General features: G+C 41.2%; 1 protein-coding gene across 1 annotated transcript in view; it reads right to left on the bottom strand.

Moving 5' to 3' along the window:
* Positions 1 to 18983, bottom strand: part of adam19a (ADAM metallopeptidase domain 19a) — a 151710-nt gene that overhangs the window by 96981 nt on the left and 35746 nt on the right. Inside the window, exon 3 of the mRNA XM_067436254.1 lies at positions 3130 to 3206. Coding sequence (XP_067292355.1) covers positions 3130 to 3206 — 77 coding nt within the window. The remainder of the gene's footprint in view (positions 1 to 3129; positions 3207 to 18983) is intronic.

Raw genomic sequence — 18983 nt, 5'->3', positions numbered from 1 at the left:
TATGATCTGGACTCAGACTCTAGAAATCTAGATTAAAGACGCACCTTTTTAGCCAAACTTTCACATAATGATTCTCATAACCGTGCACTCCAGTTATATCAGATCAAATGCGCATGATCTATCTATTGCTTGAAATGTTATGAGCAGCTACGCTAATTATTCTCAATGTACTTTCTGTTTCTACTTCGGGATGATAAGATTATGCCAGCTCCAGTTTGAATCCAGGCTCTCACGAAGATTTTAAATGACCAAACACCTGTGAAAAGAAGACGTCAACCCCTGCGAGGACTTCAGATGGCAAAAACTCTGAATCAACATACACAACTGTTCTATATGTTTTAATCATTACGAGCACAACTTGTAATAATGCTTTAATGAGCTCATTGTTTCTGCCTAAATGAATACATGCTGTTAGTTAAAAACATGATTTGTATTATCTTAGAACTGTAATCTTGAATTGGAATCTGGGAAGAGGGTTAAAGATCTGCCTGCATAGATTTCGCAACAAATTCAAGCTGGTTACGTGAATTCGTCACGCTGACTATCAGAAAGCTGCTTAGTATTTGTAACAGTTGGAGGTACCAGTAACAGGCTGAAGACTCAGGAGATAATAATCTAACATAAACTTTGATCAAAAGTTCTCAGGAACATGACAACAGGCAATGGAAACACAACCCAGTATAACAGTGACTAGACAAAGGCTAAATAACAAAATCTCCCCCTATACCCTTAAATAGTGGTGTCCGAGACCATAGTGGACATTATTGAGTGCACTCATTCTATCCCACATTGCACGGCAATAACGAGTGTACAGCCGATATACACAGCGCCTGTCCGAATTCACTCTCTGGGTTCAAGGGAACTGTATTTGTGGACTAAAGTAGGGAATAGTGATTGAGGGTTTAGGGGGCGATTTCAGATTTAGCAAAGACTGAAGGGGAGGGTGTAAAGCTGGGTGTTCATTAATTTTGCCCACAATTTGGCCATCTGAGACAAAGTTTGCAAATTCTAAAAGATTCCTCTGATCCTAGGCTAAAATCTGACGTCTTTGATCGTTAGTTTGACATGTTCACCGACAAGAAAATTAATGACCACTGTGATCAAATTTGACCTCAGACGAAATTCTGTCAGAAGATTTGCCGCACATTCCTGCTGTGGGAATTCTCCTACGACGATCGTCAAGTATCTCGTTTTTTCAAGACAAACTATGACCAAAACGAGAGCTAGAGCTTTCTTTGTAGCCACCATTTCAGTCCCGCGTCTAATGAGGTTCACTGTCACCGAACCTGTCATTTATTGATGATATAAAACTCTGGACAAGTTTTCTTGCGTGCGTCCGTTTTTAGCACGCCTAGGGTGCGTCTCAATTAGCTCCCTAGTTCAGTTGCCAGGGCACTGATCAGGGAGTCAGCCCATTGACTTATTTCCTAATCAGTTCCCTGACTAGTGAACTAGGGAGCGGATTGAGACGCACCCCTAGACTATCGTACAGTCTGACATTAATGACAACTGAGATCTTACAGTGTGACTTACATCGGGGATCATGTTTGCAGTCTGACAAGCAACATTCGCAAAGGGTTCTGAAAAATCACACAGTGTGCAGGACCCATAACTTAAGTGGAGAACGAGAAACGAGAAGATTAAACAGACACAGCTGAAACAAATTAACTCATAATGACTGTCACCACCGAAACAAGGAGTGGCGGGAAGACAAAGGAACACGACAGAATGAAAATAACTGAAAGCTAAACTAAACAGACAGACATGTGACAGTTTTAAGGTGAATTTTCTGTATGCTGTGCTTCATACATTTTACCTTTTTGCCGATTAAATTTCACCTGAATTTCACCTGCAAGGCATAGCTATTCATTGCAATGTAGACATCTTCATAGTTATAAAGGCAACTTTTGCAATAATAGAGTCAATGTGAGGTTGTCTTGATTTACTGAAGCATAACCAGGAAAAAAGTAATTCAGGAACACAGATCTCTGCTTGCTGAGACATTCAGTTGCCATACACAAAACAAGTATAATTGTCTGTTATAATGAGTTATAATCGTTTGCCCGGTAGTGTACACATAAACAAGTGTGCTTCTTTGGAAATGGCCCTTTTCACAAAACAGACACCCCCTTCCCTTCTCTTTGAGAACATTTTAGTTTCTGTATGCTCTGCTTCCTGTTGTGTATTGAAAGCACTTCACTGCAAGCGATGCTATGTAAAGAATCAATTAGACAAATGGCATATACACTCAAGTAATGCACCTTCCTTTATCTATTTCAAGAAAACCTTAGTCTATAGATTGAGTGTATTCATTCAAATGTCCTCAAGCTATCCCCCATTTCCTGAATCCATTACAATGAGGCTGTGATCTAGATTCTATGCCAGTCCTCTATGCCCTGACTTTCCTCTTTTTCTTCACTTCGACCTGCTTGGAGAGAACTTTGTCTTGTAAAAACTCCAAAAAAAGACTGTGGGACCGCTTTGAGGGTTACTTCGAGTCTCGGAAATAATCAGGAAGTCAGGCTGCTCAGTGTGTATGTGTGTCAGTGTGTGTGTCCTTTCTTCTGACCTACATTTGGAAAGCCAGACTGGGAATGCAAGGTTCATATGTGGTTAAAATAAACATTAACTTTGCCAAGTAACATTAATGTGGTCCTGCAATTTCTGAGGAGGAAAAGGCAATCCATCCCCAAAGGTTCCCAGTACAGTCAGACTCAGACTATGACTCCATGGCATTGGTTCATCTCAGCATTTGGCAGAACAATCAGAGGGTGATATAGATACCTGTTCCCTTTACTCTGAAGATCTGAGGCTCAAGTCATTATTCAACTGTCTAAACTCCAGCACACTTCCTGGGGCCATTTTACCACTTGCAGATGAATTCAGAACCACTCCCAAATCTTCACCTTATTAGCCAGATCTAGATACAGATGTTGCCTTATATTTAATTGGATATGTATTCAAAATAGCAATTCAAAAAACTGTTGCAAAAAGTAAATACTTACCGCTGAGATGGAATTATGAAATATTCTAGTTAGTCAGTGAGAAGTGTGAACTAAACAAAATTTCTAATTTTGCAAATGTCAGTCTGTATACAGTTTCCTTCAGTTATTTGAATAGGTCACTTACTGATTCCGTTCAACTTGCAGAACCAATTTCAAGTCCTGGGCTGAGACCAGAATCTCCCCCCTCTCTGGAAACTGGTCCTGATGAGCAGAAAATTACAGATACAGGTCAGTAAATCTTACTTTTTTTAAATATTCAGATCAGTATATCATACTTTATTATTGAGTATTTCTTACTTTTATTATTTAAAAAATGATAATGCAGCAGTAAGGCATGAAATTGATCAAAAGTGGCAGTAAAGACTTAAAAGGGATTAAATACGCTTTACTTTTGAATGTCATATTCATCATATAATCAAGAAAAAAATGTGTATGATGATTTCCACAAAAATATTAAAGTGGCACAATTTGTTTTCAACATTGATAATAATAATAATAAATGTTTCTTGGGCAGTAAATCAGCAAATTAGAATGATTTCTGAAGGATCATGTGACACTGAAGACTAAAAGAGTAAAGATGCTGGCAATTCAGTATTAACTGTGTAATCACATTTATGTAATGATTTTTCACAATATTACTGTTTTACTGCATTTTGATTAAGTGAAAGCAGAATGAACTGAATGTTAGTGTATATTTAAATAAATATAGTCAATTTACATTGACTGCTGACTTCAAACCCTCTAAGCATTATGATTTAGTGATATTATCAGTGTTTTTTAAAGTTTTAATATACTCTAAGTAGAGCTCTCTCCAAAAAGAAAAGAAAATTGCCCTTTTTATCTTTTTTGAATCAACTGCATACTTAACTCTTGCCTTTAAAGGTACAATATGCAATTTTTAACAAATAGAGATCACTTATTCAAAACAAAGCTGTAGCTTAATGGCGCCTTGATTTCGCAGAATCATGGGAGTTATTATTGTCACCTCTAATGCCAATGGAAAAGAATCCCATGGGGCAGAATTTATATTCATGGATGAGCTAATGTATTAAAGATTTATTAACATTACTGTAGTATGAAGCAGGGTGGAATGAGGCGAGGCGGCTGGTGAGATCCCTAATGAGAGACAAGCGTGAATAGAGCAGTGGAACTTTTATTATTTCATTTTTTATTATTATTTTAATAAAAAAACGAAGGGTTAAAATGTCAAGAAGAGGTTTATTTATTTCGTGACAAGCCACCTTGATGGAGAGATTGTTTTAAAAACTGGGATTCACTGATAATCCACTTTTACAGGTAGCTGAGGCTGAACCGACTGCCTCCCACCCCGGCCTTCTTCCACACATCCCTCGACAACTGGTGCCATCACGGCAGTACGTGGCGTGCCCACCAATGAGTTTAAGTTGTCTGGTTGAGTGGGCGTGGTTTCAGCTCAGACAGTGGACACCCAGTGTGTTTTTATCATTTAAATTTGGCTGGGTGGTTAATAACGCATTTTTCTGCGGTATGACAAACTCAGTACATATATTTAATTTGGACTTAACAGGGATTTTAAACATTCTAAAAAAATGTTTTGGGATAAAGTACGCAAGTCACCAAAATATATGACATCGTTCAAGTGCTTTTTTTGGATATTTGAATCTAAAAATCTTACATATTGTGCCTTTAAGAAAGACACTGTGTTGAAGCCAATGGGCCAGAGTTATAGTATTTAGCATGCATTTGCTCTGCATGCCCTGCTTGTGGTTAGCTGTGCAAGCAGATAAAATGGGTAGGAGGCTGACAACTTTGATCCTCCATGTAAACCCTTTCCAAGAAGTCAGACATCAGTAGACATTCCCTCCTCCCTACAGCCATCCAAAGTCCTGCGATACAAATGGGAAATCTCTTAGTCCAGCGGCAACCAAAGTCACTAAGATGTTCAACAGACCTTGGGGAGAATGTTGTATAAACAGTACCCCTATAGGGACCACACATGAAATGACTGGAGCAGCAGTGAAAAGTGATGATTCCAAATGTGAAACATCTTGCTGCTAGCACATTCTGAGAAAGTAATTTGATGGTGGCAGTGTTTGTGAATTATTACTATACTGCTTGCTATTGCTCATATAGCAAGATGGAAGAAGATAAAACCAGCAAAAACACTTCAAATGAAGGAGGGTCTCTAGATATATAGAGGGATAAGAGAGACCCCAACACCCTAGAAATGTCTGCACAGCCAAACCACCACTCAATTTGTTTCATTTAGATCCGCCCACAACTTTTACATGGGCAAGAACCTCTCCAAATATAGCAATCACACAGCAATACCCTGGCATCCACCCACACAACTCTCTTTAAACTTTTGCACAGGCTAGTGTCACTTAAATTAAAAAAAAGGAATCGAATAGAAACTTATAAACCATATAAAACACCATAGAAATTTTTCTTCCAAAATATTTAAATCAGCATAGCAATTCCTTGGCAACCACCCACACCTTTTGCACAGGCAAGAACCACTCATATTCTCTTTAGAAAATGTAGCAACACTCTTAGAAACCACATAGTAATGCCCTGACCAACACCCACATAACCTTAGCGACTTTTACACAGACACTGAAATTTCCCTCAAAAAATGTATAAAATGTCAGAAAAGGTAAAAGTCTAGATTCAAATGAAAATTTGAAGGATTTATTGGCACAAAGAAGAGAGGAAATGCATTGAAAACCACAGCACTACACATAGAGACATCTGTCAGAATGTTCTAGGCTGAGGGGGAGTTTCGCTCCATGGGATGAAGGAAAACAAGATGAGGAGGTTTGAGTCAAGTTCACATCTGACAAATCAAATGGAGAAAGGCTGAGATGAGAAGGTCACTTTTCCTGAAAATGCATTCTAAGCACGGAGTTAGCAATAATAACAATAGTTATTTCATTTGAATATGCTAAAACTATGTAAGACAATTACTTTGAAAGACCAAATAGCTTTTAAAATATCGCCTTTTAAATAGCTTTTAAATATTCTGCAAATCTTTAACCAGTGAAAAGTTGTGACTCAGCCTTGTAAATTAATTTTTTCCTCAAACTGTAAGTAAAAGTTCATAACTCCACTGACTTTTTAAATCTTGAATGAAGTGCGGCACACACACACACACACACACACACACACACACACACACACACACACACACACACACACACACACACACACACACACACACACACACACACACACACACACACACACACACACACACACACACACACACACACACACACACACACACACACACAGTAGGAGGAAATATATATTATATAATAGAATTATATGGACTCCTTATATTTGGTGTCATTTTGGAGTCTCCAATTATTCTTGAAGCAATACAGTTTTTTTTTTTTTCAAAGTTTACAGCAACTTTGACTGAAATAACCACTCGTTAGAACCGAAGTATGCAGCAAAGCATTTGTGAAGCCACAACACGCACAACCTTGAGGTGGATGGGCTACAACAGCAGAAGACCCCACCGGGTACCACTCATCTCCACTATAAATAGGAACAGCAGGATAATGCACCATGTCACAAAGCTTGAATCATTTCAAATTGGTTTCTTGAACATGACAATGAGTTCACTGTAATAAAATGGCCCCCACAGTCACCAGATCTCAACACAATAGAACATATTTGGGATGTGGTGAAATGGGAGCTTCGTGCCCTGGATCTGCATCCCACAAATCAACTGCAAGATGCTCTCCTATAAATATGGCCCAACATTTTAGCACCTTGTTGAATCAATGACACGTAGAATTAAGGCAGTTCTGAAGGTGAAAGGGGGTCAAACACAGGATTAGTATGGTGTTCCTAAGAATCCTTTAGGCGAGTGTTTATATATGTATATATGTATATGTATATGTATATATATATATATATATATATATATATATATATATATATATATATATATATGAAGGCTATGTATTTGTGGAGGGTAGAAGAGCGTATTTGTCTTGCCATCAAGTCATCATTGAGTGAAACATTTGGGTTTCGGAAGTAAATCCTCCATAATTTTCTCCATAAGGAAATTGATTTTGAATGATAACTTGAAAACCTTTAAAGACAAGGTATTTTTTTAGCATTTAAAAAAAAAAAATCTTGTTTAACAGTAAAATTCCTGGTGAAAAACTACATTACCCGTTATGCTGTACTAAATATGACACCAATCAGAGTTCATCAAAATTGTTAAGTAAACAGTCTTGTAGCTTTGTCACTTTGTCTGATTTTCAAAAACTTGTACGCTTCAAATAAAAGCTTGTAGTGTTGTGATTCACCTCGTAGCTTATTGTCTATGTTCATGGCTTATAACTCTAAATGAAGACTATTTTAAAATCCCTATGGGAATATATATATATATATATATATATATATATATATATATATATATATATATATATATATATATATATATATATAAATAAATTCAGGAACCCGGGCCACCGAAAAAGGTTGGCAGGCACTGTTGCACTCTATAGCCAATTATTACTATTGCCAATATGGTCCTACATAGCCTGCGAGTAGCACTTGATCTGTTTTTTAACATAAGATTTTGGCCAAATGGCCCAAAAATTTAATTTGCCTATGTCAACCCAACCCTGCATGCCGCTTTCAAAGAGACAAGTGAAGAGACAAAAAAAATATCCCAGAAGATAGTGGGAGCAATTGATGTTAGAAAAGAGGAGCAAACAAAACTGCTTGAAGTAATTGTACAGAACAGATGACAGAAGTTGTTGTAATGTTCTGTTTGCTGTCCTGTAAGTAGTGCTTTTGGAATTCAGTTTCCCAGACTGAGCAGTCAAAACATGTCGGCACACCCTAAATCTGTTATCGTTTAACATTTCATTCCTGTCAAATTCTTGATTTATGCTAGATTATTGCTAGTTCCCTATCTCGAGGGAACTTCGAGCTGCGTCGAAACGCTAGGGGACGCCTCTGCGTGCCATGTCATGAAGCACTTGTGTAATCAGTCCAATAGCGGGACGATACGTCACGGGCGGGTGACGTCATCGACCAGGAAGCTATAAAGCATGCCCGGACCAAACAGTCACTAGCTTCTGTGTCTTCACAAGCGCTCTGTGTGAATTGTATGTCCATTTATTGTGTGTGTGTTCAAAAAAAAAAAAAAAGAAAGAAATATGGCAAGTCAGTATAGGTGTTGTGTTCCTCCCTGCCCACGTTACATCACGGGTGGGGATACACACGTCGTAATGTGTGATGTGTTTGGGGCTCGAACATGCCCAGTCAGCTCTCGAGGGGGTCGGCTGCGAGCATTGCGAGAGACTCCCAATGCGCATATTAAGATCACGCCGGGCACTCTTCGAGGAGAGTGCTTTGGCTCGCGGTCCTCAGGGCTCGGGTCCCGCTGTTGCCGAGGCGCAGCGAAGGCTCGCGTCCTGGGGATCGCAGTTGGATCCAGTGGCGGGGTTAGAGACGGGTGATCCCCTATCTCTGCCTTTACCCGCTGGATCTCATGCCTCAGTTAGCGAGCTGGAAGCACGCTCTGCGGTTTTCTTCCGCTCGCGCTGAGGCACAAACGCAGCAGCACTCCAGCTCCGAGGAACTGGATGTTGTTAGCGCTGATGATGATTTGCCAAAAGAAAACGACACACACACACTCATAAAAAGAGGTGCTATTGGTGTAACTCGCGCTGTGTCCAGGTTAAGTTTAGACTGGCCGGCCGAGTGTCAAGAAGTTCGCCAAAAAATAAATAAATATATAAATATAATGGCGAGCAGACAGCATGTTTGAGATTACGAGGGGCTGAATCTAGTGGCTCGGATCTCGCGTTTGCCGAGGCAGCGTGTAGATCAGGGGTCTACAATATAGATTCTATGACTCGATCGCGGGTCTCGCGCTTGCCGAGGCAGCGTGTAGATTACGGGGTTGAGTTTAGTGGCTCAGATCGCGTGTTTGCCGAGGCATCGCGTAGATTATGGGTCTGCATCTATCATTCAGAAAGGGCGACGATGTCTCGCGGGGAAGAGACGCTTGCGAGCTATTTCTCCCCCGAGTCCACATCGTCACACAGCCCCACAGCTGCCCACAACAAGCCGGTAAAAAAAAAAAAAAAAAGTCGGCTTTGGGGGTAGGGCATATTCGGCAGCAGATCAGGCGGCCGCCGGTTTGTATACGGCGGTTGCTCTGCAAGCATATAAAACAAGCAGACCTGCTGGGGGATATTGATATTGAGATGTGAAATATAAATATATATATATATAATAAATAAATAAATAAATCAAAATGTCCCTCTGGGGCTGTCGGGCGGGGCAGCCTCAGCCGAGTACATCCTTTCTCAAACCTACACCAAGCAAAACAAAAGAGAGAGCGTGGCCGCTCGGGGCCCCCCCGCAGAGAGATCGGGGGTCCGGGCGACGCGCTCAGCCGGGACCTTCCCGTGGTAGGGCGGATCTGAGGGCCGTCCTTACTGCTAGGAAGGCCTCGGCTAAGAAGTCCTGACGTCAGAGGCGCAGGACTTCCGATGGCAGTCCCCTCCGGGAGAGTGCGGCTCGCCGAGGCGCCCGCTCTTTCCCGGTGCCATCGGGGGGGGCCGGTCTGCCAACCCTGCCACCGTTGGTGCTTCAGGGCGCGGCGGTCCCCGGCGAACATATATCTCCTTGTCCGCCCGGAAACGTAGCGGCTTGGGGATGTTCGCGCCCTCTCGTGAGGGCCCCGGGGCGGTCAGTTCGGTTGCTACCTGCCGGTTATCCGTTACAGGACACCGGGCTGACCACCCAGGAAAATCCAGAGACCAGCCTCGAGAGGCTGGTTCCCTTAGTAGATTTTCTGGCAGCGTGGAAACTTCTGCCGAATATCTCAGAATGGGTCCTGCTCACATTATAAAAAGGGTTCGGTCACACCCACCCATGTTCAGCAGGGTTACTCCTACGGTAGTAACCCCCGAGCAGCCTCTGGTCATGGAACGAGAGGTACAGACTCTTCTGCGAAAAGAGGCTATACACGGGTCCCTCCCCTCTGCAGAGAGTCGGGCTTTTACAGCCGGTACTTCATAGTTCCAAAGAAGGATGGAGGGTTAAGGCCTATTTTTAGATCTGCATCAGCTAAACAAAATGCTCACGATAAAACAGATCGTGTGTCACGTCAGGTCCGAGGACTGGTGTGTCATAATAGACCTAAAAAAAAAAAAAATGTATACTTCCACATCTCCATCCTTCCGCAGCACAGACAGGTCTTCAGGTTTGCTTTTGGGGGCGAAGCTTACCAGTATTGAGTGCTGCCATTCGGCCTAGCCTAATCACCCCACACTTTCACCAAGTGCGTGAATGCAGCTCTGGCTCAGGTGCGACTCCAGGGCATTCGCGTGCTCAACTATATCGACGATTGGCTGGTGTTAGCATAGTCGAAACAGTGGGCGTTCAGCATTGAGATGCTGTTCTCGCCCATATGAGAGTGTTGGGGCTAAGGTTGAACGGAAAGAAATGTGTGCTGGCACCTATAAGCTGCAGCACTACTTTTCTGGCGGTAGTCTGGGACACAAAAATAATGTTGGCTCGGCTATCCCCTCCCAGGATAAAAACGATCCTGGATACCGTGAACCAGATAAAGCTAGGTCAGTCACTCACTGTGAAACACTTTCAGAGAGTGTTAGGGCTGATGACAGCAGCGTCCAACGGGGTACCTTTTGGCCTGCGGTACATGAGACCCTTACAGTGGTGGCTCAGGACCAAGGGGTTCTCCCTGAGGGGAAACCCTTTTTCGCTTGATCAAGGTCACGCGGCGCTGCCTACGTGCCTTAGTGAAGTGAAAAGATCCTTGGTTCCTGTCCCAAGGTCCAGTTCTGGGGGCTCCTTGTCGTCGCGTAACGCTAACGACGGATGCCTCTCTAACTGGCTGGGGAGCGGTCATGAGTGGCCGCTCGGCCCAAGGTCTGAGCGGCCGTCAGCTCTCCTGGCACATAAACCAGCTGGAGCTGATGGCTGTGTTTCAATCATATAAAATCAAACACTTCCTCTCAGACCTGCGGGGCCGCCATGTGTTAGTTCGGTCAGACAACACTTCGGTGGTCTCGTATATAAATCACCAGGGGGGGTTGAGATTGCGTCGGGTGTGGAAGCTGACGCGTCATATGCTAACATGGGCCCACGGCAAGATGCTCTCGCTCAGGGCGATGTACATCCCGGGGGTCCTGTATGTAGCGGCAGACTCCCTGTCGAGGCAGGGAGTGATGCCGGGAGAATGGAGACTCCACCCGAGGTGGTGGAGGAGCTGTGGATCCGCTTTGGGCGAGCCCAGGTGGATCTGTTTGCGTCTCGAGAGACGACACACTGTCCAGCATATTTCTCCCTCACGCATCCAGCCCTGCTGGGGCTGGACGCAATGGTACAGACGTGGCCGAGGCTGCGTCTGTACGCCTTCCCCCCTCTGGCATTGCTCCCAGGAGTGCTGGAGAGCGTCCGCCGGGACGGGGTTCAGCTTTTATTTGTAGCCCCGCTCTGGCCGGGCCAAGTATGGCTCGCCGACATTATGTCTCTCCTAGAAGGTCCTCCCTGGAAAATCCCAGTCAGGAGAGATCTTCTTTCGCAGGCCGGGGGGGTCAGTACTGCACCCGCGCCCGGAACTGTGGAAACGGTGGGCTTGGCCCCTGAGGGGGCCCAGTTCATAAACACGGGTCTATCTACTGAGGTGATAGAGACCATGTTGCACTCCAGAGCACCACCCACAAGGAGACTTTACGCACTCAAATGGAGAGTTTTTGTCGCCTGGTGTACGCACCAGGCTTTGGACCCTGTTAACTGCCCGTTCGGTTCAGTTCTTGAGTTCCTACAAGAAAAATTCTCCGCAGGGTTATCTCCGTCAACACTGAAAGTATATGTGTCGGCGATATCTGCTTATCATATTCCATTAGATAATGCATCATTGGGGAAACACCCTTGGGTCATGCGTTTCCTTCGTGGTACCTTGAGGCGCAGACCTGCGGCACGCTCGAGGGTGCCTACTTAGGCAGTGGCACCCTCTTGTCTGGAGTTTGCACCAGGAATGGTAAAAGCATTTCTCTTCCCGAGGGAAGGATATGCTCCCAAGGTCCCGACTAATGTGCCGGGACCAGTAATGCTGCAGGCTTTCTGTCCGCCTCCGTTCACTAGTCAAGACCAAGAGAAGCTAAATCTGCTATGTCCGGTCAGGGCCCTAGATGCATATGTCCACAGGGCTGCCCTGTGGCGAAACTCAGAACAGTTGTTTGTGTGTTTTTGGGTCCCCGAGCAAGGGAAAACCGGCTTCAAAGCAGATGCTTAGCAAGTGGATAGTCGAGGCTATTTCGCTCGCTTATGAGTCGGCCGGACATCCTTCACCAATGAGGGTCCGCGCCCACTCCACTAGGAGTATGGCTGCCTCTATGGCTCTTATTTCGGGAGTTTCATTGTCAGAGGTATGTGATGCGGCTGGGTGGTCCTCTCCGCATACATTTGTGAGGTTTTACAATCTAGATGTAGCCTCTACACCGGGGTCCCGGGTGTTTCTGGGTTGATTCACACATACAGACATTTGGGACTCTGGCGGCGTGGGTATTGAGGTCCCCTAGCGTTTCGACGCAGCTCGAAGTTCCCTCGAGATAGGGAACGTCTCAGGTTACGTATGTAACCATGGTTCCCTGAGAGGGAACGAGACGCTGCGTCGAGATGCCATACTCCCGGCATGCCTGTGATCGATTTGTTCGACTTTTCCAGAAGCTAGTGACTGTTTGGTCCGGGCATGCTTTATAGCTTCCTGGTCGATGACGTCACCCGCCCGTGACGTATCGTCCCGCTATTGGACTGATTACACAAGTGCTTCATGACATGGCACGCAGAGGCGTCCCCTAGCGTTTCGACGCAGCGTCTCGTTCCCTCTCAGGGAACCATGGTTACATACGTAACCTGAGACGTTTTGTTTGCACTCTATGTCACAGACACAACCAATTTAGTCTTGGTCACTTTGGGCAAAAAATAAATAAATATTCTGAATTGGAAATAAATGTTATTTCTCCAGACACCTTCCTCTAATGATGATATCTTGCTTTAAAAAAAGATTTATATTAAACAAACACTTTCGGACACCTCTCTAGACTCTTCATCACCTCAGTTTAAATATTTATATGAGGGGAATCAGTTGTTCGCTGTTGACATGATTACATCTGAATGATAAATGAAAGCAACACAAAGCAAGAGAGGTGGGCATTGAGGTGCGTGGTACCCGCAGTCCCAGAGCTCATGCTGGGCTGCAAGCTTGTAGTCTTTTGAAAGACTGCACCATACTGGGGCTTTACATTTGTGCCAAGGCATGCATATCAGCTGAACATTTTCATAATAGAACATGTTAAAAAGACCATTTTAAAGTAAGAGCTACTCACCTTCATGTTTCTAAACCTTTAATACTTTTAATTTTTTTTTAAAAAATTTATGAAACACAAAAGGAGGCATTTGACAGAATTCCAAATCTTCTTAAAGGGGTGGTAAAAGACATTCTTTCGAAGGCTTGATTGTGTTTGTGGAGTGCACTGTAACATGTTTATGCTTTGTTTGAAAAATAAAATTGCATTATATTTCATATCTATTACCTTTATTCTACACTGCTCTGTCCCTCCTTGTAAAAACAGTCTGAAGGTTTCCAGGTTTTATGAAGCCGGTCCCTCAAAAACATGCAATGGGCTCAGATTGATTAGCTGGCGCAGTGTGTTGTGATTCGCTATCCGCCTAGTGTACATTTTTTGGAAACCTGTTACCTTAACCGGTAGTCTGTAAAGACTGCGGATCTATAGTGATCGCTACTGAAGGGAACCGTTACTTTTGTATTTTTAGAACGATTATAGCCCAATATCTTTCGCAAGAACTATTAACCCAAAACGAACACTAAACATTGGCTTTACTATAGTAACCAAATCAAACACAGAACCATGTTTAGCATGCCTTTAGATAAACAATATAAAAGCTCTAATCAAAGAATAATTTACACTAATTCCAAGTTCGATTTTGAGATTTACGTTAGGTGTTTGTCAGATAACGTTAAGTATGAATGAGCATTTAACAAACTGGTTTGCAGAGACAAACAGTGTTGTCATTTGTTTACTTCCTTGCTACAACGTACAATTAACAAAACTATTACAGGAAAACACATTGACGGAAAATAATCATACTTTCAGGTTGTGGCCTGTTTTTTTAAAGTTGGAACTGCTCCATCTTTCAGGACAAGTCGTTGTGCGAATCCTGCATTGAACTCGCGAAGACTGTGGAAGCTTTCCTCTGTAAAATGTGCAGCACAGAGAGCGAGATTTGGGTAATAATTATGAGGGACAGAGTTACAAATAAATACATTTTAACCATTGATCTCTAACTCACCCGTCCCTAGGTAGGCTGAACAAAGTGGACCTTCAACCCGGATGAAAATAACAGTGTTTCGTTGGCATTGCGGCAACAACACTCCCAGCCTACTAACTATACCACAGCAACTCTTCTCCACAGCAATAACAATATATGCCACGCCCCCATTATTTAATAATCTCGAAGGAGGGGTTTATGTTAATATTGGGGCTGGTGATGTCAGCAACCTTGGAGGAATGTCTGTAGTCCTTACCGGCCGTTTGTAAAGAAAAATTTCCCTTTGCTTTAAACTTTGAGTATTGTAACTTTGCAGATGTTGTTACAGTAATGCTCAAACAGCAACATTACACGCTAGCTAAAGTGAAATCGTGTTTTACCACCCCTTTAAGCTTAGTAATAACTTTGGTTATGTTCAGACTACTGAAAAGTCCCATTATCAAATTATTTTGCTCATACAGTATCTTTCGAAATTTTGGAAACAGATTTTTTTTTAATGTTTTTGAAAGTAAATAAGTAGGATTGATTTATTATTATTATTATTATTATTATTATTATTATTATTATTATTATCGAGAAACATTTATCATCACATTTATGTGGTGAGATTAAAAAAAGTGAGAAATGAATACTTTTATTAATCAAGTATGCATTCAATTAATAAAAAGTGCATTTTTATTTATTTTATAATGTTACAAAATATTTGCATTTAATGAGTGCTTTAATAAATGTATTAAATACAATTAATAAATGCAAATAAATGTTGTTCATTGAACTTTCTATTAATTAAAAAGATTCCTGAAAGAAGTATCATCATTTTCAAAAATGTTAAGCAGCACAACTATTTTCAGCAGTGGTAAGACTAATAATAAGAAATGCTATCTGAGCAGCAAACCAGCATCTGAAGGATCATGTGACACTAAAGATTGATCATGCTGAAAAATCAGCTTTGCAATCACAGGAATACATGACATTTTAAAATCTATTCAAATAAGAAAAGTTTTTTTAATTTGCAATAATATTTCAAAACATTTGAAACATTTTGTTTCCAAACTTTTGTCAGGTTATTGTATATAAATTCTTTTTTCTTCTTCATAACAATGCGAACAGCACAGACCACGTGGAACCAGGAAAAGTTTTCTAAACTTCTCCTTTTGTGTTTTAGTGAAGAAAGAGAGTCAAATGGCAAACTATTTCCCTTGAAAAAAATTGAAATTCATGACTTCTAAAAGCATCATCCTTGTTTGCGATTACTCTTCCAAATGATGTAATGATCTGTATCAATGCATTTTAGGTTAGGCAATCCCACACTGAAGTAATGAATTCTGGCAACGAGAGGTGGAGGAGTTGAAAATAATGTATTGCCGTGTGAGGTGTTTTGAAAACACGGAAAGTAAAGAGATGCATTCAAATTTTGTGTTTTCACATCCTCTTTTATAAATAGTCAGTTTAACAGAATGCCAAAATGGGCTTTGCCTCGGTTAATATTCTGGTAAGTTTAGAAACATGACATCCTTTTTCAGAGATGAGAGCATGATAGCACATAATAGGGAGCTGGGACCATAGAGGAACCTCATGAAAGTGTGTTTACATCAGCTGTGGGAATCAAAGGAAATGTAATTTCATGTTAAATCTTTTCAGTGTGACAAATTGTCCCAGTTCCATTTTCACTCGGTAAGGAAGCTAATTCTCGGTTTATCGTGCATACATTTTCCTTTGAACTTACTGGACACATTTTGACTAATGGAGGTAAGAAATTATTGAGTTTCCCGGTGCTACACAAGACCTATTATTGCGCAGTTATCAGCTTTCATAGACAGACAGACTTGAGAGATGTGGAATCAGCTACGAGGATAATCTATTTAATATAACCTGTCTGCCATTAAGGGAGCTGTGTGCACCAGATCAAATTTACCACAGTCTCCTCATGACATTCTATCCTAAAGGGCTCATCATCGCTCATTCTTTGCGTGTGACTATGTCAAAGAAGAGTCACACTAGAGATGATTTGTGGGAAATTAACTGGGCTAAAGTCAGCTAGCCACATCCCAAAGGTTCAAACCAGCATCTCCTGGCCACCAAATATAGGAATTTGATGGAGATTACTCTTCTATGTTTATCTAAGAGCTCAGTCCCAGAATTTTGACTATCTTGTTCAGTTTATTCTGACCACGAACCTGGCCAAGGAAGAGCCTGACTGACATGGTTTTACATGCTGAAGCAGATTTATTGGAAATATGTAGATTTTGAATTTCTATCTATCTTAAAATAATATGTACTTTTATATAATACTTTATTTTTAATGAAGTTCCAGCTCACATGGGGAAGAACGTTTGTGTGTTCACTAGGGCTGTCAAAATTGCTAAAAAATGACGTTCAAATATTCCCTCTAAAACAAACACGCATATTCGAACTATTCGAACATCTGGGCGCGCATTTTGTCAATGACGTGCATTACGTCAATAATAGGACAAATTTTTACAAAGAGACATTAACTACTTGTATAGGTAGTCTATTTAAGTTTATACATATTTGACAACATAGCTATTACTTACACAAAAACAAGTAAATTAACTAATGGCCAAGACTGCAGAGCGCAGACCTCTCTCTCTCTCTCTCTCTCTCTCTCTCTCTCTCTCTCTCTCTCTCGCCCTCACGCTCTGCGGTGCGCGCGGCGAACGTGTATGTGTGTGCGCACGGTTCGCGTTTATATTGTCCGATCGTGTGTAATATAAAATAATAGTCCAATTAATCGCGGGTCGATGAAAAATAAAACATTGTGTTTGTTTGATAAAGACGTTTACGAGCCCTGTGATCGAGATTAGCATTCTGGTTGCCGCTTCTCCCTCATTCTCACCTCTCCATCATGTGAACTGACAGGGGAGCTTAAGCTCATTAAATATGCAAATCTTATCCAATCCTAGCCTAGCCGTCTCCAGTGCGGCACGCCCATCAAAACCCAGCGTTCAGGAGCCTCAAAACCAGTGTAGAAAATAGCCTATTACTTATTAGTTATGATGTTTTTGAATGCAAAAACCACACAAACATCATTAGTTGACTTCCTAATTTTGTTTTTAGAGGTCTCCTACAATTAGGTTTACATGCTCATAGTATAGGCCTACATTGTAGCATCACCTCTTTTCTCACAGTGTCTGAACTGGTTTGATAAAGGATTCGCTCTCTCTAAACTCCTCGTCTCTGTTGTGAATGGTCTACCACTTACAGTGCAGGTCGTAAAAAACATCCAAGACCGTATCTGAATTTCAGCTCTGGAAGCTTCCTCATCACTTGTATACACAGTGATACAAGCATTGGTTTTACAGTATCAATTTGAACGCCAGCCCTCATCCTTTGGAAGTGTATTTGGAAGCAAATTTGCTTTTGGAGCATATACACAACAAAACGAAACAAAACAAAAAAACATGTTTTCTCGATATCTCGACAATTTGAACCAAACTCTGCCATGCCTTAGCTATGGAAATATTTGAGGGCGGGTCAAAGTAGTCATTGTTCGCCGACAACCTATAAAGATCATAGGCTGACAGTATGCAAATTTGTTACAAACCTATTTCATTTTGTGCAAGAAGAATATCATTTTTGATGACTCGTTTCAGACAGTTCAGTCTTTTGATTGACAACAACTTCATGCACTTTGATCTTTGCAGACCTTTTACATTCACGAATAACTATATTATACAATACAATAAATTTGTATAATACAACTTGTGTCAGTTTTTAAGGAGAGTAACAAGTAACTTTGGCATTACTTTTTCTCACCTGGGCTGGGCTTGCTTGTTTGATTTTAATAACCAATAAAAAAGAAAAGTTATACTTTGGCGATAGTCACACCAACAGTGAAATGAATAAGCCTTAGGCTGAAAGAAATGCACAGCTCAAACTAATATTTCAGCTGTGCTGCCATTATGGATTGCAGAAGAATAGGAAGCAGAAGAAAGTTCAACACAAGTTTTAAAGATTTGTCCTCAAGCAAAAACAAACACAAATGTGATGTTTATCAAAAAAGAAAATGTTTGCTTATTAGTAGGGTTGAATTGGTCCACTGAAGGTCAGCAGCAAAGAAATTATTAATAAAGTGAGATTAAATACATAAAGTATTATTTAATGATTGCAGATTTACATATTTACATTCACTGACTTTATTCATTTTGAGGAATACTGCATTACTGAATACTGTTTTTTGTGAGAAAAGTGAGATATCACATTCAGTGAACTACAACTTCTGCACCTTACTCATGATTTATCTTAACATGAGGACAGAAGGAATCTTTAATGGATAAAAAAACTTTCTGGACCTTGAAAGTGATCATTAAACAGCTGTCTATGAAGGGGTCAGAGTGCTCTCGGATTTCATCGAAAATATCTTAATTTGTGTTCCAAAGATGAATGAAAGTCTTACAGCTTTTGAACGACATGAGGGTGGACGACAGGAGGGTCATTATTGACAGAATTTTTATTTTTGGGTGAACTATTCCTTTAAGGATTTAAAACAAGATTCAGATTCTTCTTAGGTTTTTTGAGAGATTTTAGGAAAAAAGATCAGAACATTATTTTATTTTTATTTATTTATTTATTTTGTATTTAAATGAAAATAAAATGTAAAAGCAGTTAAAAAGAATT

This window comes from Pseudorasbora parva, chromosome 1, assembly GCF_024679245.1.
Source record: "Pseudorasbora parva isolate DD20220531a chromosome 1, ASM2467924v1, whole genome shotgun sequence".
In the NCBI taxonomy this organism is placed as follows: Eukaryota; Metazoa; Chordata; class Actinopteri; order Cypriniformes; family Gobionidae; genus Pseudorasbora; species Pseudorasbora parva.
This window is presented reverse-complemented; position numbering and strand designations above follow the sequence as displayed.